This window comes from Anomalospiza imberbis, chromosome 14 (assembly GCF_031753505.1).
Source record: "Anomalospiza imberbis isolate Cuckoo-Finch-1a 21T00152 chromosome 14, ASM3175350v1, whole genome shotgun sequence".
Taxonomy (NCBI): domain Eukaryota; kingdom Metazoa; phylum Chordata; class Aves; order Passeriformes; family Viduidae; genus Anomalospiza; species Anomalospiza imberbis.
Window position 1 is genome coordinate 12201684 of NC_089694.1, and position 25787 is coordinate 12227470.

The 25787-nt window shown below is 43.2% G+C and overlaps 1 protein-coding gene and 1 long non-coding RNA gene across 7 annotated transcripts in view; both read left to right on the plus strand.

Moving 5' to 3' along the window:
* The window catches only part of PAK3 (p21 (RAC1) activated kinase 3), a 229422-nt gene that overhangs the window by 180852 nt on the left and 22783 nt on the right, over positions 1-25787 (plus strand). For all 6 annotated transcript variants that reach the window (XM_068204924.1, XM_068204925.1, XM_068204929.1 and 3 more), the window contains 2 exons: positions 19290-19486; positions 24683-24783. In XM_068204924.1, coding sequence (XP_068061025.1) covers positions 19312-19486; positions 24683-24783 — 276 coding nt within the window. In that variant the 5' untranslated portion in view covers positions 19290-19311. The remainder of the gene's footprint in view (positions 1-19289; positions 19487-24682; positions 24784-25787) is intronic.
* LOC137482545 (uncharacterized) overlaps positions 7521-25787 on the plus strand; it is a 49381-nt gene continuing 31114 nt past the window's right edge. Inside the window, exon 1 of the long non-coding RNA XR_011004123.1 lies at positions 7521-7853. This is a non-coding gene — a long non-coding RNA (uncharacterized lncRNA). The remainder of the gene's footprint in view (positions 7854-25787) is intronic.

A 25787-nucleotide genomic window follows, 5' to 3' on the forward strand; every position in this document is an offset into this window, starting at 1 on the left:
AGTGAGAAAGCTGAATGATAAACACTGATTTTTTATTTGTGCACATACATACACATAAATTGAATTTTTGACAGATGTTACCAGCAAACCATCAAAGCAAATTTTTTACTGAGGGTCAATGGGTAAAAAGTAGAGGTGTGTGGTTCCTGGGGCACCAGACCAGCTGCAGTGTTCTCTGCTGGGGCAGATGTTGATGCTGCAGCTGGACAGGAGTGCATCTCTCCTCCAGCTTCTCCAAGGAAGCCAGCATGGGCTGGCTGCTCAATAGGGCACTTGTTGCTGGAGGTGTCTGTGTCTTGCGCTGATGTGCCAGCTGGAAAGGCAAACTCGGGAGCACCTTTCAGAACTGCAAGCACAGCTTTGGCAGCAGGGTAGATGTTTCTTTGGTCTTCTTACAAAAAATTGAAAGTGATCCGTGCTGTCAGTGTGGGAGGACGAATCACTCATTACAGAATCATAGAATGGTTTGGTTTAGAAGAGACCTTAAAGACCATCCAGTTCCAACACCCCTGCTATGGGACGCCTTCCACTGGACCAGGTTGCTCAGGGCCCCATCTAGCCTGATCTTGAACAGTCCCAGGGATGAGACAGCCACAGCTTCTCTAGGCAGACTGTGCCAGGGCCTCACTGCCCTCACAGTAAAAAAATGTCTTCCTAACATCTAATCTAAACCTGCTTTCTATCAGTTTGAGGCCATTCTTTCTCCTCCTATGACTACATGTCCTTGTAAAACATCTCTCTGCAGCTCTCTTGTAGCCCTTTTAGGTACTGGAAGGAAGTTCTGGGCTTGTCAGAAAAATGGGAGCAGCCTAACTGTTTCACTTATAAATCTTTGAGTGGTGTAGACAGCCAGTGTAAACATGCTTGTGCAAATTCCAGCCTTTGCCTTGATCTGTTTTGTGCAATTGGATTGTCAAACTAAGTAGTACTGGCTGCTGAAAGAGTTAGGATAGAGTTTAGATATGTTTGCATTGCAGTTTAGATTATAATAAGTAATTTTATAGGGAGAGTCTGGCCAGCATGTTCCGTGTTGTCAGCTGGGTGAAAGAGCTGAAGGAAAGGCTGAGTTCCAGTAGATCAAAGTCCTGGTGGTCCTCTTCTCCCCTCTGGTGGGAGTTGTCATCCTTAGAGCCAAGTTGCAAGAATGTCTGCCTCAGCATTTGTTGCTGCGGAGTAGGAAAGTTATCCCAAATCCCTTTGGTGACACCTTAAGTTAAGTCAGCAGATGCTACACAGAAATAGTTTAGTACAGAGACATCTTCCTATCCCTGGGTGTCTGTGGGTGAACAGGAGCTTTTGGCAGAAGGGTTGCTTGAAAGAGTCTCACAGGACACAGCGATGTCACACGCCTGCCTTTGCGTGTTAAGAGTGTGTGGCCCTGTGCCCATCTCCAGAGCTCTTTTAAAAGGTTCTAGGCCAAGAACATCATTCATTTCTTGTAACTCACGTGTTGTGTATGGAGAAACTGATTTGTGTTGAGTCCAGCATCACAGGTTGCTACAAAGAATAGATCCAAGTTGCCTGTGGCATGTATGTCAGATAGCCATGATAATAATGGGAAATAGCAGCAGTCCCCCACCTTCTACCTTTCTTAAGTACTCACCAGTGATTAATGAATTAATAATCTGCACAGAATCCCTGGGAGGTGGCCAGCAGATTGGTGTTTTGTTGGAGGGAGGTTGAGTGGAGATCTGACATCCTTGGACTCTTGACAGCTCATCTTGTGATACACGTCTGTGTATACACAGCATCACTTACAGTTAAATGGAATCTGAGCTCTCCCCGTTGTGGGGCCAGGTAGGAAATAGCTTTGTCTTTGATATCTCCCTGGAACCAGGATCTTTTAAAGCTTTTGAGAAAGAAGAAATACTATTAAGATTTCACAGAGGGCTGGAAAAATTGTTCTGGGGAATCTGGATCTCCTGCCTTGCACCTACAGTTGTGGTGCCTGCACTGATCCCAGGTTTCCCAGTCCCAGTTCTTGTGCTTTCTTCAGCTGCTCTCTAAGAGAATAGAAATGTTCTTCCTTCTCTGCTTTCTCCAGAGATACATCATTCTGATGAAGCCTTCCCGAACAGTGGCATATTCCCATGAAAAGATTCTCTTTCAAGCCACTGACATATAACTTGCTGAAAAATTAATGACCAGTTCCTGTCAGAAACCTTGCCTTTCCCATGAGCATGGCTTGTGCCTTCAGATGCCTTCAGGAGACAGTATCTGAAGCACAGGATCAGTCCCAGGTGACCACTGATTTGTTACAGCATAATTGTAGCCGCTGAGAAATGAAGGAATGGAGGCACATTATAATTATGCAATTGGCCAGAGTCCCCATGATAAGTCAGTTACAGAGCAGAAGAGAACATCTGATTCTCGGCATTTCCTCCTGTGCTCCCACACAGGGAGGCAGGATGGGAAAAGTCCTGATTTTTGGATTTGATTTGGGTACTGAAGGCTGTTTGAAAGGCCTTAGCTCCCATTAAGAAATTATGAGGATGTCAGTAGTAGAAGTAATTTTTTGAAAGAAATCAAGAGATGTAGCTGAAGATTGGGGGACTGGGTGTCAGGGGCTGCAAACATGCAGAGGGGATGTGATCAATGTACGTAGCAGGAGAGTTTTCAATATGGAATGTGACCAGATGCACTTGCTCCGAGACCTCTAGGCAAGTATTTAAATGTCAGAATATGCAGGTGAACATGTGCAGCAATACACTAGGGCAAAAGATGATTTTGCTGTCATTGTTTTCCACTGACAGTGATTGCTATTCCCTGGAGTACAGGGGGTGCTTTGTATAATTTAATTCACAATATAAATTTGATGTCTTAGGTGCTGTGTGTACAGGGGACAGAAGCAGGGCACTTCAGTTGCATTTATTAGCTGGGACCTTACAACTGCTGGTGGTAAATGCTGGGTTGCAAGAGGAGGAGTTTGGGCTCTGGAGGTGTATATCAGGGAGAGGTGGTGGCTTGATTGTTAATTTGTATCATTTTTGCATCCATAGATTTATTAGGGCCATTTGTAATGGTAATTTGATCTCTGTGCATTGATTTCCTAATTTGTAAGCTCTTTGCAGACTGGTGCCTGTGCTCTGGCTGGCTCAGGTCAGCTTCATTCAGCTTCTGATGCTGAGGGTGAGCTCTGTGTAGCACGGGCTGTGTGTATAGTCTGCAGGGTACCATAGTACCTTTTCTCATTTAGGCTAAAAGGCTGAGGCTTTCAGCAGTGGAAAGCCTGGGATTCTAGCCCTTGCTCTACAGACAAGTGTGTGATTTTTCTAAGAATTCACTGATTACTCCGGAAGTCCTTTGAGATTACTAGAATTACTTAATTGTAGCTGGTGAAGGGAAATCACTCTTCAGATGCCCAAAATGTTAGCATTCTATAAAAATATTTTCTAGACAATGGAATAAAATTATTTTGAAACACGGAAAGTAATTCCAGAAGAAGATCTGTAAAATGTTGAATTTGTGTAGGAGCTGTTGCAGGCTGAACAGAATCTGAAGACAGTGAAATAGTCATAAACCGTGATGTGATGGCCCACATTTTCTAGCAGAGGCTCGTTCTGTGTGCACCATCCTGCATCAGCCCAGATTAGACTTGCAGGGCCCAGGATGAGATGGAGAAGTGTGCCCACTGGTACAGCAGGACTTGCATGTGCCTGGCTTGCCCAGAAAATGAAACAGGCCTGCAGGTTCTGAGCCACAGGCTTTGCCTTCACACTTTCTGTCCTCCCAGCGTTTGTGCATTTATTAGCTGGCAGCTTGGCTTTGGCTCCTGTGTTTTCGGCGTGCAGAGCCTGAGAGATGCCCTTGAGTTCGGTGGGAGCAGAGGGAATGCAGCCCTTCTCATGGCTGGGCCAAGTGTGTCTGAGTCACAGAAAGGGCAAGCAGCCAGGGCTTTTCCTCACAAAGGCAAGGAAGCTGAATTCATTTAGTTCTTAAAGGAGTGTTTAGCTCGCAGATTGGAAGGGTCTGTAGAAATCTGATACAACATTACTGGAGTCTATTCAGATACTTTGGTGGAAATTGAGTAAGACTTGAAATGTGCTAAAGTCTTTGCACTTTTAGCTGTAATGACGATGCTGATAAGCAGAATTGAATAAAAGATAATAAAGGAGAGAGCTGTCTTCCCTGTACTGTTACCTGGTTTCTCTTGAATCTCTAGAAATGTCTGCATCTGGATTATTTCAGGTTTTGTTTTGTTTCCTTGTGGTATCATACTCTCTTTAGTAAATAATTTGTGATTCTTTGTGACAATTTTTCTTTACTCCCGAAGGAAGGAGATCCAGTTTTTTATCCCTTTTGGCTTTGAAGTGTGTAGTTGCAGACAGCTTTTACCATGTCTCTTCTTAACATTTCCTCCTGTTTACAGTTGTGCCTGTACCATGGGAAAAGTTTACTCAATGCAAGGTAAATATTTTCTCTCTTCTAGTACATTAAGGTTTTATTGGTTTATTTTGTTTCTGATGACAAATAAAAGCTGTTTGAGCTGCAAGAAATTATTAATTTTGCAAAAAACTCTTCATCTCTTAAAATTGACTGGATGCTTTAATTCAGGTTTAAAGACTAAACAAATAGGATGGGTGGTCATTGCCTTTTCCTAGAGTCTGCTCTTAAGTTTCCCTCTGAAATTTATCACAAGGGGGAAACAAAACTTGGAACGTTTACAGTAGTAGATCCTTGGCAGGTTTTCCACTGTAGCTTTCTCCTATCCTAGGTCTGTGGATCTCTAATCTGTCAAGCAGTCCTAATAAAGACTGGGGAGTAACTTTTTCTTGCTGTAACTTGTTTCGCTGGGGACAGGGGCACTCTTAATGGTGCATTTTGTTGACAGAAGTTCTGAGGATGGTGCTGGCTGGTATATCATGACATGTACTCTTGCACAGAGAAGGCAGTCACCTGGCCCATCAGGGAGATGGTATTGCATTACTGTCTGTGGCACTCTGAAATCACTTGGAGTCTCCCATTATAATTAGGTGATAATTTGGTGTGTTAATGCACTCTCCTCCACTGGGACATGCACTTCATTCTGTAAAGTTGCCCTTCCTGCATGTCTTTGCTGCCATTAGTGACCACCAGGAAGTGCTGAAGGCTGATGCTCTTTGAAGAATGGGGCAATTATCCCTTGGAAGTACTTCATGGGGTTGTTTTCATGGTCCTTTCTCCTGGCTTGTGACCCAGACAGTGCTGGTGACTAGTAAGGTGTGCATGAACATGTCACGTTCCAGGGAGTATAGCTCCTGGCTCCTTTTCTGTCTGAGGAAATGCTCTTTGTGAGCTGTAGGGTATCAGCTGGTAAATGGAATGGGACACTGGCTTTCCATACTTGCTCTTCTTAGGTTTGCTGCTGAGGCATCTTGGTGCTGCTGTGAGCTGCTGTGTAGGACTTTGGTACCTCAGGGCTGGGCAGGGAAAAGCAGGCATCTGCCCAAGGCTGTAAATTAGGGAGGAGCTGACACAATCAAGCCAGTAGCAGAGCAGCTTCTTGTATACCAGGCTCTTTGAGTGGCTGAAGGGACAAGGGCTGATGTAGGTCTCCAGCTCAGGGAGAGGCCGTGGGGCTGTGCTGTGTCCCCAGCTCCTGGCTGTGGCTGCCTCCAGCCTTGCCCTGCTTAGGAGAGACAGAGGGATGATGAGCAGCCCTTGGCTGGGGTGGGACCCATGTCTGGCAGGGTCCCTGCAGTGACCCTGACCCCACCCACTGCTGCAGAGAAACCCATGGGATGAAGGTGCTTGGCTCTGAGCACTGCAGTGTGTGCTGATGGCCTCAGATGTTCCCAGACTTCAGGGTCTGCAGAGCTGCTGCAGCTCAAGATGCTCATCACATCTTTGGCTCCAAGAATTTCTTTAAAGGCCTCAGAGGTAAATGCAGGCCAGGAAATTAACTTCACTGAGTGATGATTCTTAGATCATGGTTGGTTTTTGTGGCCTGTAATTTAGTGTGGCTTTTAATTGGTTTAGTGTATTCTGTGGTCTTTCTTTTCTGTTACAATTTTTAAATCAAAACCTCTTTTTTTAAGGCCTTCCAGGGACATAAGTTTCTACAAAAATTATAATACTTCTTTATCAAATGTGTTTATCATTTCATGTTTGCACAGTCCTGCTACCAAGCAGTGGATGGTTCTGTCTGTCAGCTTTTGTCAAGCTAAAGTGATAATAATTCTGATTTTGTGAGGGGCTTTTTTATCAACAGCTTGTACTTGCCCACTGATCTCAGAACATTTTTTTATTCTACATTTTAAGCATTCAGTGGAATTTCTCCCATCTAAGATTGCCTCTTATCACTGCAGCTGGCTCTGCAATCCAGCTGGAGTCAGACACATCTTTGATTTTATGGCAGAGCAGCAAACGTAGCTGTAGAATAGCTGGCAGCTTCTTGTGCAGAGCCTGACTATTGAGAGTCTGCTGAGGTTTTATTGCAGAGATCCTTCTTTCTACAGCATCATCCTCAGGCACTGCCTTCACTCCTGTTATTCACATTCTGGAGTGACTGCATTGTGAAGGCATTCTGTTTCCTGTGTGTGTTTACCCCATTGCTCTGAGCTGGGCCTTGCTCTTTTTGCACATCTCTCTGTACTGTGCTCTTTCCAGACCACAGAGCCTGGATTTTCAGGCAGCCTCTCCATGTGCCCAGTGTTCCTTTAGTCACATTCTTACAGTGCATATCTGGGGCTGTCACCCATTTCACTGGGGGACCTCTGGTATCCCTTCAGTCACACACACAGACATTGTGATCCACAGCTTTGTAACCAGAGCATTTAATCTTTGCTTCATGATTTTGCCTAAACAATAGTGCCTTTAGACAGGTTCATTTTGTCTGAGGTCAGACAATATATGAGCTGTTCTGGGTTGGGTTTATTTTAGATACTGACCCTGGCAACAGCATCTTGCTCATTTTTCATCATTTTCTGCCACTTAGTAAAATTATTTTACCTCCAGTTTTCTTGTCTTTTCCTCCTCAAGGACAGATCAGTGTAAAGGCTCTGTTCTCATGTCTGTTAACCTTTTACTCCTAGCAATCTAGCATTTCCAGAGGTTTGGTATCCCCCCCAGTACTTCCTGTTTTCTTCCTGTTAGTTTTTTGAAACTAACCTGGCTCTTTATTAGATTCTTTAAAGTCTTATAGATGTGGCAAAATAGAAGCAACCTCTTATCTACATTAACAGCAAGGGAAAAAGCCAAGTTCCTCACAGAACCATAAAGAACACACAAAGACAGTGAGTAACATGTCTGAGGTTATTTGTGAAGTCTATGGCAGGTGTCCCATGCTTGTACCGTCAGCACATGGCTCTGCCTATCAATATGTTTTGCAAGGAAAGAAAACAAGAGGCAGATCCCTGCTCCTCTCCCCTGGTGAAGACCAGCTCCAGGCAATGGTCTGTCATGAGGCAGAGCTGAGGGTGCTGAGAGCCTGGAGGTTGGCAGTGTGTCCTATCTTCCCATTGCTTCTACTGTTACTTCTGGAATGGGGTCTGGAAAAGAATATGCCTGTGCTGTTCACTGTGGATGTGGGCATCTTTGAGGTGGCAGTTTTTGCTGAGAAGCAGTAGATTTGCTGCTGTCTGTGTGCTCATGGAAATGCTCTTTACAGTTCCAAAAGTCAGCTGGAGTTTGTCCATAGTGGGAGTGGGACACGCTGGGGCACAGGCCTGATGAAGGTTCCAGCTGTGGTTCTGTATGAAGCAAGCCTGGAGCCCTCTCATCCTGTGTGTGCTGGCCAGGCTGGAGGGTCACGAGCCATCTGTGCCTCAGTGCTGTGTCACTGCAGCTGGGTTGGTCCTCGCTGGCTGTATCAGTGTCCTCACACAGGCTCAGCAGGCTGTGTGTCCCTCCTGGGATCTGTGCCTGGGACAGCAGTGCACCTCCAGACCCTTTGCTCATGTTTGTATTGACTGAGGAATAAAGACAGGCAGAAGAGCTGTTAAGGTTTTCTTGGGCAACTTCTCTCCTTGGGTGCTGCTTCTCTGATGTCCTCCCCATTTCTCAGCCTGTTTTTCTTCTTCTGCAACATGTAACAATGCAGCTATCATTTTGTGCCTCATAAAAGCCTCAATTAATGTACTTCAGTTTTTTTTAAAGCCCGAAATTGTAAATGGTAAGTAGGGGTGTCAGACAGTAGCAGACTTCAGCCAGCAGCAGAGTAAATGTTGATGGACTGTTTTAAGAACAAGTTTCTTTGCAAAGCTTTTATGCTATAAGTCTGATGTGTGTGTAGCACAAGGAATCTGCTTGGGGTTCTATTGTTGTTCTCTTTCCTCTTCCCTTGCTCTTTTATTTGTTTACTTGTTTCTGTGCATTTTGATGGTTTCTTATTTTTGATGCCACCTTTGACCTGATATGAGTTTGCATTAGTGTCAGCTGCTGCTCTGGGAGTTGGTACTTTTGTACAGATTTGCAGTACAATCTAAGGCTGCTTTAGAAGCATTTACTGGGCAGTGGAGGCAGTTCCCTTTTACAGGAGCTGTTGCAGATGGCTCTACACATTTTGGACATAGATCTTGAGATGAGAGTACCCTCAATATGTTGGGAATGGAAATGTCTTGGCTCTTGTCTGCTTATTTAAAAAACTTTGTGTCCTTTTACACCAGTGACTTGGAAAAGTGCTCCCACATTCTGTAGGCAAGACATCTGTGATTGTACAGAGGAGGTCAGTTGTTTGTCCTAGTAAAAATTTGCAGGAAACAGGAATGAATTCCAGAAGTGTGAATACCTGCCAGTTGCTCTGACTAGGATTTGTAGCATGTGTGATTTCCAAAACCAGAATAGTCCCTGCTGGCTCAAGTATTCTTCCATAAAGGGACTGAGGCTGAGGTGTCCTGGATGTCACCACCTTTGGGGGCTTTTTGTCCCATTCCAAGTCCTTACCTTGGTGGTTGCAGACTGTCTGCAGGAGGCTATGGACAACTGCAGAGAAATTGTGACTAGATCCCCAAACATCTTTATTTTTTCATTTAGGTCATAAGAGGACAGTGAACTGTTTTCCTGTTGTAATGTGAAGTCAGGCAGGAAGGAATCTCCACTGCTCCACTACTCTGAAGCAGAAGATGATTTTTTGAGCAATGAAGCATTAAATGCTGAATCCCTGTTTAAGCAGTTTAAAAATACCATACCATTGTGGTAACTGAGAAAACAACAGATTTTGTGTGTGGATCTTGTTTTGCTTTCTGCATATAGGTGTCATTTCTTCCCTGACCTATTTAAGAATAGCATTTTTATATTTGTTCTCCTAATCTTCCTATCCTGCTGCTCTGAAGCAAGGTCTTGCTGGCAACTAGAAATGAGTAAGTGAATGCAGCAACTGCTCCATTTCCCCCCTCTGCCTGCTCCAGATCCATAATACCCCCAAGGAAGATAGGCCATTATGCACAATAAGATCACTAACGTAGCAGGTGAATATTAGATATATGAAGTTAGTCAGCTGTAAATAAAAGGCCTGGCAAAGAATAAAAGGCAAAACGTTGTCCCTGAGGAAGTAAATTGGGATATGATGCCTTCCTGCCCTAGTGCCCTAAAGAGTTGATGCAAGATCTGGGCCATATTTACCTCCCACATGGAAGGCATGTGGCAGCCTGGGCTTTGCCTTTTCCCTCCTTGGAGGCAGGAGCTGTGTCCTTCCAAACATACCATAATGCCTTGAGAAGATAAGTACAGCAAATCTTCTTGTGTAGTGTTGGTCTCGGTCTCTGTCTCTGCTTGTGGGATTTGGAGGTTTCAAGTCCATCCTGTGCTCTCCTTATTAGTGGTCATTATTCAGCCCCAGTAGCTATATCCAGAGGAGTCCCTGTTCCTTATTTTTGCTTCTTGCAGTGTGATTTGTCTCCCAACTCTGCCTAGCAGCCTTGAGTTCAGTCTTTTACATGTCAGATTCATCCTCTGGTTAGTGTTGTTTACTACAGCAAGTTTCTCAGCTAATGATTGCAAAGGCAAAATGAGCTAAAAGATGAGTAGAAGGTGCTAGAAATGGCAACTGTCTGTAAGTTCAATTATTGCATTATATTGCTGCTTCCTTGTCTCTTCCAGAGTTCTGTGGTAATTGTTGGCTTGGCCTGCATTTGTCTGCTGAGCCATGGACCAGTGGTTTATCAGCATGTATTTGTAGTCAGGACAGGCTACCTTCTCTCTTGTTGCCTTCCTGGAGAGCTGCACACCTCTCGAGGTAAAACCAGCTCCTGCCCTGCCTGTGGGGACCATTGCAGGGAAAAGGGCCATGGCTCTTTCTCTGGTGAGCACTGTAAGTGTGGGCTGGAGTGGTGCTAGGCTGGGGGTTCAGTGGCTTGTGTTTATCATGGCACAAATTCTGGATGTGTGTCAAGCAGAGAATAAACTGTGGAAGAGCAGAGAAAACAACAACACCTGCAGAGAAAACAGGGTAACTGGTCCTGTATTGTTTTTTACCCTTCCTTCTTCTTCCAAACTTTGATTTTTTTTTAATGTAAACAAAATGAAGAACATAATAGGTAAGATGAGAAGTGGCTTATTAAAAGCAGCCTTATTGCACCAGCTGGCCTTCAGGAGGAGTTTAGGCTGCCCAAAAATATGAACTAAAGGACTTGTTTATATATCTAATTTTTATTATGGAAGTCCAAGCAAGAAGATGCTTTCTTTGATACCATTTACAAGATAAGAGAAAAAATAGTGATAGGAGCAACCTTACATCTGCCAAGCGCTCTGATTGCTTTGCCCTGATTGCTGTTTTTTAGCCTGGGTGTAGCTGTGGATCAAAACTCTGCTTGAGAGTGGCCAAATTCAAGCTCCTGTGCTGGTGGTTTGTAGTGCTGTGAGCCTTTCCTGTGCTGCAGCAGGACAGGCTGTGTGAATAAAACATGAGGTGTCTGTCTTGGGATGCTCTGGGTCCATTTTAAGATGATTCTGTGAGGTTGGTGGGTGAATATCACTCTGCTGAGAGTGTAGACAGAGCCCAGTGTGTGGTCTTGTGCATGGAACTTGGAGACAAACCCTGCACCCAAACGGATCCACACCAGGGAGGCACAGGAAGTGGGGAAGAGCAGATAGCAGGTAGGAGAACGTGGTAGAGAGACTCGCAAGCTGTCAAAGGCCAGCAGAAGAACTAGCAGTTCAACCTGCACGTCCTGAAGCTGTGTTGACAGAAGAAAGCGGAGTATTCCTGACAGCATGAAGTGATGACATGGCCCTTATGTGGCTCCAGGTACATCAGTATAACGGAGCTTTGTATCTTCTGCAGAAAGGGACACGCAGGATGTGTAAAAGAAAATGTTTGCAATATCACAGCATGATTTTTCCTGGGCATTTCTCACATATGGGTGGAGCATGTGGGGTAGCCTGCTACCTTGCTAGGCTAATGTAGATTCACCTTAAACATGCCTTTACCAGAGAACATGAGAGAAGGGATGAAATTTTTGTGCTGAGTTGCAACAGTTGGGATCTTTGAATGTAATGAGAGTCTGCTTCCCACCATATTAATATGAATATTGTTCTAACCCTGGCAGATTAATAATTCAAGGTGCTATTGCACTCTTAACTGTTTTCAGGAGCAGGCCCAAATTTGGGTTTCCTAGACCACTTTGGGGCTTTGATGGATCAACTAAGTGAGCCACAAGTGTTCAGCTTGAACCTGCCAAAGATCCAGCAGTTTGTTACAGAGCCTTCCTGTGGTGAGGGATTGCTGCCCGTCAGGTGGGTTGGAATCAGACTGGTCCATTTTAATTGTCTGTCGCTTACAGTAAGGCCTGGCTTTTCATACCTGATCTTGGACAGTGCTTCAAGGTTAGCTCCAAGTTGCTGATTCAAATTAGAACTCAAACCATTTGTCTTGGATGTTTTTAATCTGAATTAAGTTAATGAAAGTTTTATTGAGGCAGTTGTGATGTTGGTGTCTCTGTTAAGTAGCTTTTCTTTGTTTACATTTGAGTCCTCCTGGAGAAGAAAAGTGAACCTGAGGCCTAAGCTCTGAACTAGGAATAATAAGGTCCATATGGAGAATTATTTCAGTCTATCTGCAATAGTTTAAATCCTCATTTCATTTCACACAGTCTCTTTCATGTGTAGACAAGGGCAAAGGATGCATTCCTGTTGAATATGGGATATTTGAGAGGCACAGTTGATTTTAAGACATCTTTTCCAGCTTTGTGGAGCCCTTCAGCTGTGTAAATAAAAAGCAAAACAGGGAGTGGAGATTTTTTTTGTTTTTCTCTTGCATATAAATGCCTTTTCTAGGCACTTTTTCATAGTTTCTTATCTGTCCCAGAGAAATGTTTCCTACTACATTAGAAAAAAAAAAAAAAAAGGTCTGTGGTATCCTTCCCTGTTTTTTTCCTTTAGCTGCTTCTGGAGTGCCCATTGCTCTGTCAGTCTTGGCGTATCTCCAGATTCAGTAACTTAGAGCACAACCTCTTTGTTTCAAATGATGATTCAAAAATACCCATGTAGCTGTCTGGGTTTGGGTGTGAGTGGATGGAGGTGCTGGTGGCTCTTCTCAAGGCATTCAGGAGAGTGGAAACTTTTCCCTTGCTCTCTCTGGGTGGCAGGAGTGTCCTTGTGATCCAGCTGGCTTTTCTGCATCATCAGGGTATGTCCATAGCCTTTGTCATATGAAGTAAAGTCATTTTTTCTATCAAAATAGTCGCTAGTTTACAATGCTGCGAGGTGCTGACTTCATGTAACCTGTAGGAATGTACTTCCTTTCCTTGCTGTGCTGTGATGATGTGTCATTACTGAATGCCTGGACAAGCTTTAATGGGGAAAGCTGTTTCCCTGCTGTTCACTCTCTGTACACAGACTTCTTCCCCTCCCCGGTCATGTAACCATCCCAAAGCTCAGTTGGTTTAGTAAGTGGCCAGGATTCCAGCAGGAGCACAATTTGAATGGATTGCTTTTGTTTTGATGTGATCAAAAAACACCCACAAAGATAATATTTTGGGCTAGGGGTGTTCTCCAGCAGGGTGGAGAGGAACTCTCTCCAGTTTTTTTCATAGTGTCCTGCAGCTATGCTGAAGCCTCAGCACCCTTGTTCATGCTATCTCATGTTAGACACTGGTTAAGCGCAGCCATTAAATATACACCTAACTTTAAACATTGCTGGCTTTACTATGCAAAAGTAATTCTGTTTTGCTTTTTTGGGGCCATGGCCTGAACAGCCACAGCTTTGTACAGAAGGGGAAAGTGAGAAAACCTGGGCAAGTCACAATACTAGTTGCACCTGGAAGAGTGAACCTGTGTGAGGAGCCTTTGTAGTGGGAGCAGGTCCGGGCTGCTGGAGTCTGCAGAGCAGCAGCTCACCATGTGGGGAGAGGCGCGTAAAGTGGGAGTGCTGAGGGCTGTTCAGACATGAACTTTGTAAAGTGTTGCCTGTGGTTGCATTGGCAGTATGCAGAGAAAGAGTTAAAGAGTTCTGGAAAGAAACATAGGTAGATGGATCCTTGAAGGCCATGAACTGAGAATGCTGTCAAATGCTAATTAAGCAAGGGGGAAAGTGTATTTTCAGGTTATTTCCATCAGTTGTGACAAGCTCCACTGTTTCATTCCCAGCTCTTAGCAATTAAGCCAGGTGATTCAAGGTCCAGACAAAGGACATAATAATTTAAATTCGAAGAAATGTTTAGTTAAAACCATTAAATTCACATCTACTGCATGAATATATTTTCTGTATTCATTGACATTCTGTATTTATTATTGCTACAATACACTGTCAAGAGGGAATTTTAAACCAATATTAGTAAGTCACTATATAAAGCTCCTAATGCTGCAATTCCTAACAGTGGTTTGTTTATCCTGTCTCAGAATGGATGTTTCCATTTGAAGTACTTGGGACCAAGGTAGTTTTACTGGGATACAACATGAATTCAAAATACGCCCTCCACACAGAGAGCTTCTTATGAACAGCTAGTTCAGAGGCCAAAAGTTGCTTGTAACAAGTACAGAGGATAACTTCTGAATAAATGAATATATTGGAGGAAATCATAAGCTGCTTACAGGGTGTTTGCAAACAGGAACAGAGAGTACATTCATCAAAGAAATTACTCAGTTTGAATAATTTGTTCAGCTCAGAGCATGTTTACCTGGCTGTGAGGGGAATGGGGAAGTTTAATTGGCAAATGTTTGTATTGTGCTTTGAAACAGTTGTATGAAAGGCAGTATGAAAGGGAAGCGTTCTTGTTGTTTCTAGGGTTATAATTCCTTCTGTAGTTTGTGTCAATGCAGCCTTTTCTTCAGGGCTGTGTAAAGAAGGGATGCAGTGGCTGTTTTGCACCATGTGCACGTGGGGGAAGTGATAGAAAAGATGTCTTCACTCCAGAGGGCACACTGGCTGTGTCTGCCCTGCCTGCAGAGCCAGCCCCACACACCTGCACACAGTCTGCAGGCACCTGAAGGTGGAAGCAGCTGAGCACAGCCTGCCCTGGGGGTGTTACGGACCCTCAGTACCCAGACAGGGTTGTCTCTGCTTCAGCTGATGCTGAATATGGCCATTTTTTATCAAAAAGGCCTCAATATTGCATTTTAACTTATCCAAGTTTTACAGAGAAGACAGCAAACATCTTCCACAAAAGCAGTGAAATCACGATTGAATCTGTTCTGTCCAACTCATTGTCTGCTCTTTAAAGGAGCTGTAAGAAAACTGCAAGTAAACTTGCAGATGTAGGAGAGCAGATACAGGTCTGAACTGGGCTGGGAAATACTCTGTAAATACCTGCACAGAGTGTCTCAGTACTCAATATCTAGAGAGAATCCTTCTCAGTTACATCACCATTGATTTTTGGAATTGGATAAGTGTCACTGGGAGCAAAATTTGGCCCATACAACTAAGTAATATATTTTTGCAGGAAGTATATTTATAAACAAAGAGTGAGCCTTGGATCTTCAAGTTACATTTGCAAAGCTACCGCCTGAAAATTGGCATGGTTCCTTCCAGTCAAGTGATCTTGGAGACAGTTTTGCTGCATCACAAACTGCAGTAGTATCTCTGAGGCTTTGGAAATGAACACCAGTGTCTCTGCAAACAGGATACTATTTGTGAGTTTTAATTGGAACCAGTCGTGTTTGAAGGATGGAGACTTCGAAACAGCAGGGCTAACCCAAGAAAGCTATTCAAGATCTATCCACAGTGTTCCCCAGATACACTGGGGTGAAGAGCTTACTGAGATCAAGGCCCAGCATGAGATTCTGCTCTGAACTTGAACTGAATTGAACAGATCTTTTGTGTGTATATTATGTTTTGAAGACATTTGAGTGCTTCAAATAAGTTCCTTCCTCTCCTCCCTATTTTGTCAAAGACTAGATGCAGTAATATTACAAGACAAGCTTTTGCAAAGGGGGAATTGAGTCACAGAGAAGCTGTATGCCATGTAATTAAACTCAATGTTTGTCTTCTCACTTAACAAAACTGGTGGTTGGAAGAGGTAAGGAAGAAGGAAATGGATGTTGGGTCATCTTCAATAATCCTGTAATAGTTATGTAGAAGCAACTGACCTGGCTGAGAATTTAATTTCAGCTTTTGCCATTTGGCTGGGAAGCTCTAGCTAACACACTCAAATACACTGTTGTATTTTGGTACAACAGCCTGTCTCTTTAAATGCTTCCCTAAAGCCGATGGGCAGTGACAAGATTTTTCTCTGGAAGTTGGTAGTTGTTGGTCACCTGTCCTCTTTGTTGCACAAGTGTGATTATCTTACAAATTTCTTCTTAAAGGGTTACCAGCACTGCCTTGGTTGCACTAATGGGGTCCTTGAGGACTGAGATGAGGAAAATCCTGTTGATTGTGCACTCCATTCTCTTGGTGAGCACCAGCTGGCCTCTCTACAAGCTGTCCCTGCTGGCAGCCTGGGTGGTTCTCATGGCCCTGGTGGGTATGTTCAAGTGCTCTGGTAGCTGTGTTATTTCAGCCTACAAACCAGCACAAACCTACCAAAAAACTCCACACCACAAAACTCCCTAGCAAGGAAAGAAATTGAAATAGAAAAAAGAAAAGATAGAAATAACAAAGAAAAAAGAGAAATAAAACTAGAATTTGATTGACTGAATATATGGATATGCCATATAATTTCCAGTAGATGGAAAGTGTGTTTTGATGGAGTTAGTAAGAAGTAGATTAGCAAGACCAAGGAATTGTTATAATGACAGGAAAACCTGGCCCCACAATAGATTATAACTTGAGCTGACATTTCTCTGCAATGTAAACCTGAGAGTTTTCCCAGCTGAATATATCTTATTGCCCCTGCATTCATTATAAGTTTTCTTTAAGTTCGGGTTGGAGTAAATCAATACAAAACTCTTAAAATATGAAGTCTTATGTGATGGTGAATATTCTTTTGTCATGATGCAGTGGTACATGAAAAATCTCTAAATTAGAATGAATGGAAGAGCAGATAGATTCCTCTGATCAGGAAAACCATAAATTTTAAGTTTTTTGGTGTGTATTGCTTTGTGGTTTGCTTTAGTCTTGATTTAGACCAGCTTTAGAAAGTTAATATCAACCATTAAACCTTCCAGGCTATCTTCCCCTGCTTTTCTTGTTTTTTTTTTACTGGTTTAGAAGTGAATAAAAGAGCTTTGTACAGTTCTTGAAACTGAGCCTGAAACAGCTCTGAACAAAATATAGTGTTCCTTTCAAAATCTTGGAAATAATTACATCATAGGCAAATTGGGCCAGGAACTGTTAATAGAGTTGTGGGATGAGATCCCATGGGAGGACCTATTTCAGCAGACTGGCATTGTTTACAAAGAGATGCAGTGACAGGTACAGTTGTCCCATTCTGAGGCACAGCTGAAACTGGCCTATAATGGACTCCTCAGCATAACTGCCTTGCTTTTGATAACAAGCTGAAAACATGCTGTGGTGCTCCTGTGGTCATCTTCACACTGATCATCCTGGGACGGAAGGCTGTATTTGGCACTGGAAAACTATTTGTAGGTGGCTTGAAGAGAAAATAAAAGCCTTGCTTGCATAAGCTGCTGGTCTTTGAGAATTGGTGGAGGAACAGGGAGCTGTGTCCAGATGTCTCTGCTGGGCTTCATAAGCTAGGAACTCTGCACAGAAACCTGGGCATCACAGACCTTCCCTTCACCAGGATAACAAACAGAGCATGTGTGGATCTCCCTGGTACTGTACAGTAGTTTTCATTACTGGCTCCCACCCCCCTGCTTCCTTATTAGAAAACCTTCTGCATTTCAGGATGGAAATCACAAAGATTAGTAATATTAACTGTTTGACCTCAATCTACAAAAGCATTTAGTTCTCTAGGTAAGTAGGCTAGTCTGTACTTGGAAACTGCACTGGCACAAGCTCTGGTGTGGGCACAATTACTGCTGTTTCTGGGTGATACAAAGCACTTTACTGCCTGTGTATGTGCTTCTACAGGAGGGTGAGCTGTGTTCCTCCATCACCAGAGCACATCTTTACCTGGACAGTGGGACTGTGTGAGTAGAGCCTTCTCTTGGGAACCAGACACATGCAGGGGACCATGGTTTTTCTGAAGGATCACTTGTGCTTTCCCATAGGGTGTGGTCCAAGTGACAGACACATCTTTCTCTCTGACAGCTGCCTCCAGGACATGACTCCATTAGTTACAAGTGTGTGATCTTTTCCATGCTTTTAGGCCTGAAGGCAAAGCTCTAGAGAACACCACCCGGTCAATGGCTGCCTGTGGTTCAGTGTTACCTGCAGTTTCAGGTGGAGGTGAGCAACCCCATGGTGTAGGGGAGGTTTGGCAATTGACACAGCCTATGATAGACATCCTGTTTGGATGGTGAACACCACACTGATCTACCAGCAGAGCAATTGTTTGAAGTCTCCCCTAATTTGCTGCAGGGAGAAGATGCTGGAGAAGGTCAGGTCACTAATTTAACACAAACCAGTTGAAGGCAGCTGTGAAGGTGCTCATTCAAACTGCTCCCCTAATGGAGGTGAGCAGCTGGAGTTAGTAGCAGATTCAGGTATGTATTTGTAAATCAGGATCTCCAGGATCACTGCTCCATGCTATCTGTACTAGGGAGAGGACTGGGACCCAGCTGTCGCTAGAGTTTTCAGCTGTGTGACCTTGGGATGGGTCCATGGGATGCCATGGAGATCTAGATATTTGGGGACAGACGCAAACTAGAGGTGTGGTGGTATATTTAATTTGTTGTTCTTTTCACTAGACTGGTGCTTTGAATCTCAAATCTGGCTTTTTGGGATTTAATTTAGATGAAATTAAAAATATAAATCAAGTAATTTAAAAAGTGATCATTTTGTGTGTGGTAATTTAAAAATGGTAACAAAGGCTAGAATACCCATGTAATGAAAAACAGTCTAAAGTGAGCATCTCTAAATGTTTCAGTTGGTCATTTAGCTTTTACTCATAAGGTAACATCAGTTAAGGCAATGTGGATTTCATTATTTCCTATTAATGTACCACCCATAAATCTGGCAAAATTACAGATATATCAAAATTAATGTGGTTGTTGAAAAAGTTAATCTCCATTCTAACAAAAAAACCAAAGCAACCCAAGACCAACCATGCAACCCCAAAACCTCTCAACCATGGCACCTTTACTTGACCAAAGGAAGAGCAGCTGCTGTTACCACTGGAGCTTCAGGGCCTTTCTCTGTGTGACAGTCACCATGTTTGGTTCATACTTCTGAAAAAACCCTACATTTTCCATAGCTGAAAAGCAAGTTGCTTCCCCTTAAATTTAAGAGAGAAGCTGATGAGGGCAGTAGCTTGTGTTACCTGTGAATCAGCATGAGGAGAGTTCCAGAACACATTCACAATGATGTGCATGTGCCTTCTGTAAAAGGAGCCACATTTTAGGGGATGGAAGACAAGATGCTTATAGAATCATAACATTTAAAAAGTATAGTCCACATTATTTCTGATCTGTCTGAAATTATACTCTATTTTTGGGTCTTAAACCAGTTAATTTTATGAAGTTTTGCTTGCTACCATATCCCCTCAATGAGGACCTTGTTTCTTACATAATAAAAAATTATTGATTACATTGCCAGGTAGTTTCAGTAAGTCATTTAACTTTTACTTTGGAAGTCTGTTTGAGAGGAAAATTTGGATTGTAAACAATTACAGGGAAATAGTTATAAATAAAACCAGCAAAAATTTGTAACAAGGATATAGAAAAAACTGTATTTTAATGGTAATACCTTGCTTTTTAGGAATTAGCCACTGAATTTATTTACAGCAACCAGCAGCAACCTTATTCAGAGCAAAATTCTAACAGAGAGATTTTCTCCTGCCACTAGAAAGCTTTTCCTGCCCTCTTTCCTGCCCAAGCCACCCGCCTTGGCATCTTCCCTTGACAGGCGTGTTTTGTGTTGTGCTTTGCAGGAGGCTGTGAGGGCTGCTGAAGATGTCCGATAGTCTGGATATTGAAGAGAAACCTCCAGCTCCACCGTTGAGAATGAACAGCAACAATCGCGATTCTTCAGCATTAAACCACAGCTCCAAACCGCTTCCCATGGCCCCCGAGGAGAAGAACAAGAAAGCCAGGCTGCGCTCCATCTTTCCAGGAGGAGGGGATAAAAGTAAAGTATCAGCAGTGCAGATGGGGGGCTCCTTCTCTGGGCTTTCTGGTGGTCATTGATTTTTGTGTTTATTTTCTGCCACTTTTATTTCTGTTTCAGTTGCAGGCCATGGTCCCAAAGCCTTCTGTTCCAATTACTCTAGAAACACATTTCAAAAGAGGAGGAGGTGTTCAGTCAGTTACTTTCTTGTCTATGAAAAGATGCTAAAATGTGCACACATTGTGAAACTCGCCTTTTAAAAATAACTTTATAGTTATACTGGGGAATCCTTTCCTTTGGATTTTGCTTCGCATTAGCAGTAAATACAGAGATGAGGATGGGTCCTTGTGAAAATACATTTGCAGAAGTGACATGGCAGTATGCCTGACACTTTAGGATTTTTTAATGCACTTACATTCCAAGAACAGTAATAAAACTCTTCTTTCTTGTTCCTTTTGCAGTGAAAGTGGATTCAGAATGGCTCGGTTTATAACCAGCTAGGTGTGGATGCAGCAAGAGAGTCTTTAAACATGCAGCAAACAGTATTTCCTTTGCATTCTTTGAAATGCATTTGTGGAAAGGAGTGTGTTTTGAGTTAGCATATTTACAGGTTTAAAGGAAAGGATCTTCTTTATTTCTAGTGCCATGGGAACTGATGGGCTGCACTTGCAAGGCTGATATCACTGCAAGGCCACTCTTGATTATCTTCGGAGGGTTGGGGTCACTGGGGGATGTTCCTGATGATGGAAACAAAACAAATGTTGATCTGGGGAAGTGCAGGCCAGCCAGACTCACTTTGGTCCTTGGGAAGGTGGTAGAGAAAATCCTTCTGGAAACATTTCCATGCAAATGAAGGATAAGAATGTGGTCAAGAATAGTCAGCATGGATTTGTGGAGGGGAATTCATGCTGAACTATACTGACAGCCTTTTACCTTGAAGTGACAGGCTTGGTGGTGAAGGGAGAGCAGTGGTTGTTACTTCTGCTTTAGTAAGGTGTTCAGCTTCTCACAGTATCCTCACAGACAGACTGGTACAGAGGTACAGTATAGGTAACAGTACAGTGAGGTAGACTGAAAACTGGCTGAAATGCTGGGCTTTGGTTGTGGTCAGCAGCATGAAGTCCAGCTGAATTTCAGGAGTGATTCTGTCTTCAGTGTCTCTCCAAGGAGAGCTCAGAACTATGCAACTGTGGTCATTCCCTTGGAGCTCCAGCTTACCTGTGCTGCCTCATTCATGAGGCTTCATGAGGTTGTGTGGAGCAGCTTGAGATAGTCTGGCATTCAAAACTCCTCCCAGGCAGTAGAAGGCAGTCCCAGGCAGTGGCAGTCCCATTCCTCCCCTCAGCCCCGGGCAATCCTGATGACTTTTCTGATGTGAGGACTGTAACTGGACGGGCCCATTTCTTAGGCAGACCTGGCCAGTTCACTCTGCAGATTGTTCCCCCAAATGTCCCCTTCTGGGAACAAAATTAATTTTCAATTGATTCTTTTTAAAGGCCAAAATGAAGGTTTCTCCCAGCTTGCTTAATTCCTGGAAAGACTTGGATCACTTCTTCCCCTAAGTGCTAGCAGGATGGTATTATCCCTTTCCGAGGAAGCATTTCTTGATGAGGAGATGCTGTGTAAAATGCATGCAGAGAAGGAGAGACCCAGAAACAACCCCTCCTGGAAATGATCAGTGACATTAAAAATGTAATTAACTACCAGTCAGAGCAATCTTAGGGAACATACAAGTGTCACGATTTTAAATGTGACTGTGAGGAAAAGTCAGGTAAGATTTATAGCTTAATTTTGTGGGGTGAAATAATAAATGGAGGAAGTTTAGCTTGACTGGCCAAGTCCCTTGAGGTAGTTTCACTGCAGGGTTGGTTTGTGGGTCAGGTTATCAGCTGGCCTGTCTGTGCTTCATAGGCTCTGTGACACATTTTTGAGACTCCTGCTTGTAAAATCGAAGGTGATGGATATGTCTGCTCTCATCTAGTACAGTGCTTTGCAGCATCACAATGTTAAATCCATAGTTCATCACTGCTGCAAGTCCCTAGAATGTGAAGAAAACACCATGGCAGGGTATTTCTGCCTGAACCTGCAGGAACTTTGTTGTCTTTCATTTACTCACCAGACAGGAGGGATGTGAGGATGGATATGGTACAGTGTGTTCTCTCCAAGGCTGTGGTGTGTGTCAGGACTGCTGTGCCTGGGCACCAGGAATCTTTTGCAGTCCCTCCCCTGCTGGAGTGCAGCATTTTCAGTTAGAGTTTGAGAACTTGTGTTTAAAACCTTGTTTTGGCAAGCCACTGATGGCTCTGTGGAGCCCTTCTGTGGATCTGCAGTTGAAATAAATCATTTAGGCAGTAGTGTGCTGCCCCTTCCCATAACACCTGACCCCTTATGTTCCTTGTGTAGCTCCTCTCACTCCCGTCTCTGGGCTAAGGTACCGCCATTCCTGAGGACAGGAAGCCAAGGCAGACAACTGAAATAAGTTTCCAGTGTCATGCAGGCAATCTGTGTGGAACAAGGAGCTGAACCTATTCTGCTGGATCTGTGAAATTGGTCTTCCTGCCTCAGAGATCATCATGGTGGTGGGAGCCACAGTGGAGTCACAGCAGTAGTGCTTCATTCAGCAGAGGTGTTACCTCAGCAGAAATGACTTGGTTCTTCCAGTTGTTTGATACAGGCTTGTTCTTTCATTAAACCCCCTGTGATTGCTGTGAAATAAATTCACTCTGTGTGCCCACTGGGGACTCCATGAGGGCACTGTAGAGCATTTTGTCTAAAGAAGTCAGGAGGAGGTCACAGCTGAGATGCCCCTTTCAGATGCCTGCCCATGTTGAGTTCCGGGGTGAATGATGCCACTTCCATTGAAGCTGCTTTAGGCTTGGCTGCAGAGGGGAGCAGAGTCTGGCCTTTAGGCGTCTGGTCACCTCCCGTACAGAAAAACAAGAAAAGGGGGAGGGAGAAAAACCCAGCAGAGTAAAGAAAAATGGAGGAAGAAAAAAGGACAAGGCTACAGGGGAGCAGATTAGGAAGGAGGATGGGAGGACAAATGTGAGAAGCAGTGGAAGGAAGAGGTAAAGGAGGAAAGAGCAAAGTGAGTTGAGGAGGAGATGAGCAAACAGGAAGGCGTAAGCGTGAGGTCGAACCCTTCCTCTTTTTCTGAGAAAAGCTGCTACTTAATTGGGTCACATTTTTCTCTGAAACAACTGCCCTTTTAACAGATTGGTGATGATGGTGATGCAGACTGTGGAAAACAGAACAGTCTTTCCTTGCTCTATTTTAACCTGTCATAGGTGCTGAGGTGGTGTGGAGGCCCTCATGGCTAACTCTGTGCAGCAGGAGTGTATTGTGAGGGGCATTTACAAGAAAATCCAATCGGAATGTTCAGTACAAACCCCTTGCATCCATTCAGTCAGGTGCTTCAAAGAAGTCATGTCTTTTCATATCATTTTGCCAGCTTGTGTGAAATAGAAATTATATGATTTGCAGAGCCCAGACAGAAACATCAAAGTTTTTACACTGGGAAGAGGTGAGGTTATAGTAAAGAGATGTTTAATTCTGTAATTCATTTATAGTGTATCAGCATTTGGACAATAGGTGTTGTATCACAGGTCCATGAAGCAAATTAGCCAGATCTTGGGGAATGAGCTGGACCACTTGTCCTCCAGCAGGAGAATCCTAGAATGAACAAATGCTGCTTTTGGTGGAACATTTTTATATCATCCCTTATTTCACTCCTAGATTCGACTGCTGCTTTGAACTGAATTTGATAGTCCTTAAATGTAATTTTTGCTGCATTAGCTTGCAAATGAGGAGTTAGAAGAAGCCAGTTATGTTATCTACACACGGATGACATCTTCTAACTGGCAACGTCTGTCCTGAAAATTAAACAACATCATCTTAGTGATAAAAGAAGGGAAAGCCTTTGCATTTGTATTTTATATATTGCTGCCATCTTACTGAATGCTAAATGAAAATATTTCATCAGTGAACAATGTATAATGGTGTGCAGCACCGACAAAAGGTGACAGTTATTTAATGGGGAAAAATGCAGCAACACAGCGAAGGGATTAGCAGCATTCCAAATATACTGTAAGTACAAAGAGCAGAGCATCTTTATCTTAAAGGAGGCTGTACGGTAGAACAAGAAATATGCAAATAGAGGCCTCGTGGAGCTACTGCCTGAGCAAAGACAAACTTGGACTGGGAGGGCTGCTGGTACACAGTGAGTCCAGCCTTGGATGAGACCCCTAGATGAACCTATGGAGCTGGCAAACATAATACTGAAACACTGCAAGAAAGTGAAGGCAGCTTCCCTCAGCCTTTATTCCACTCATTCTTTATCAGGGTCAATAAAACTGGGCTGAAGTGACATTTGTCAGTAGTCAGAAGTGCAGGAGATAGGTGACCACAGGGGATGTTACTTTCAAAAGGTTGTAAAGAGGGAGGGAGATGAGATGCAAATGCAGGTTGACTGACTTTCAAGTCTGCCTTCTTAACTAAGATACTCCACACTCTGGGAATACTAGTGGAGTGATTTAAAAAGAAAAAAATTCTGGAGACTAATAAACCCTGCATTTTATGATCATATGTCTTAGTTAATTGAGAGCCAGAGCTTTTCCAAAGACATTTATGGGGCTCTGTTGCTGGGCAGATTCTATCTTTCCTGCAACAGAGTTGCTGTTTCAGCCTTTTAGTTGGAAGAGGAGTCACTGCATGAGCTGCTGGCTTTCACAGAACCTGTAGGAAAAAGAATGGTTATCTAAAAAAGCCTTTCCTCTGATTTGGCTGATTTTGAAATTGACTCAAACCATGGAGAACAGACACCCATACACATGGTGTGTCCTGTGGGATTTATTTCTGCAGGAACCTGCAAAGTCAAATAGGAATTAGTTTCTACATATGAAAACTCAATGAAAAAAAAGAACTGAAAATAGAAATCATACTGGTTTAGAGATAGCCTGAGAAGACTACTTCATTAACAGCTTGCTTTGGCAGCAGTCACATTGGCTGAAAGAAAAAAAAATAAAATAGCACCTTGTAGACCTTCCCTAACAGGGGTTGACAGGCTGGCATTGGTTAACCTAGGTCTGTTTCTCAACTTGGATGGATGTTAATTGATTTGTTTTCCACTTTTAAAACACTGTTTTGAGCACACCTGATTGTTAAAAGTTTTAAATGAAAAGCTGTTCAGAAAATAAGTGCTTAACATTTTGCCTCCAGCCAACAAGAAGAAAGAGAAGGAACGTCCTGAGATCTCTCTTCCTTCAGACTTTGAACACACCATTCATGTGGGATTTGATGCCGTCACTGGAGAATTCACAGTAAGTAACTGCTGTATTTTGTGCTTACCAGAACTTCTAGTTTCTTCATGGTAAAATAACCTCCTATTGCCAGAAACATCAGATCACAGCAGCCAGGCTGTGAAGAAAGAGTCTTTTATTTGTTGGGTTTAGGATTTGGAGTGTTTAACTTGGGATTCAGGCTGCCTTTTTTTTTTTTTTTTTTTCTCCAAGGATTGTCAGCAGACTGTCTGTGGGAAATGAAAACTAGGAAGAATGTAGGTGTATGCTTTTACCAGTCCCCCAAGCTGCTACAAGGGTTGGTTATTCAGTGTCTTTGAGAAAGTATAAAAAGCCCCCCAATATGCTTTAGTGGACAACCAGCCTCAAGTGCAAAGTCCAGCTGCTCTGCTGGTAACCCTTGGAGATACTCAGAAAGCTGCAGCACTGTGCAAGTCCATTCATTTTAGTTTAGTATCCTTTAAAATATGTTTATGCACTAGGTGATCAGTGTTTCTAGCCTTTATGTATTAATAAAATAGCTGTCAGCTTTTGCTTCTCGAATCTCAACAAAGTGTTGATGAAAATGAATCTGATGGAAGCTCTTTGAAGTGTGCGGGGGGGCTTCAAAGCATTTTCTTCTCTGATTACTAGTAGGGTGCTGAAACCATTGTTCCTTAAAGCTGACATGGCAGTGAGCTTACCTTTCTTTAAGCTGTGGAGGTGAGAGGGAACATTAGCAACTCTGCTGCGACCAGTAGTGCCCCATGAACTGAGTGGTCAGACTGAGTAATCACTATTGTGGACTGTGCTAGTGCTGACTGGCTGCATACACCAAATGGGATGGGACTGCTCATTTGCCTGGACAAAGGATGGCTAATTTTCAGAATTTGAGCCCTAAATGTGATTTCTTCGTAATTTTCTACTTTGATTGCTACTTTTGTTTCACAAAAACGTTTCAGAAAGCTGGAAACTTTGTGTCCTACAGTAGCAGTTGTAACAATAGGAATAACAGTAGAAGAAAAAAGACACATTTAATTACAGCA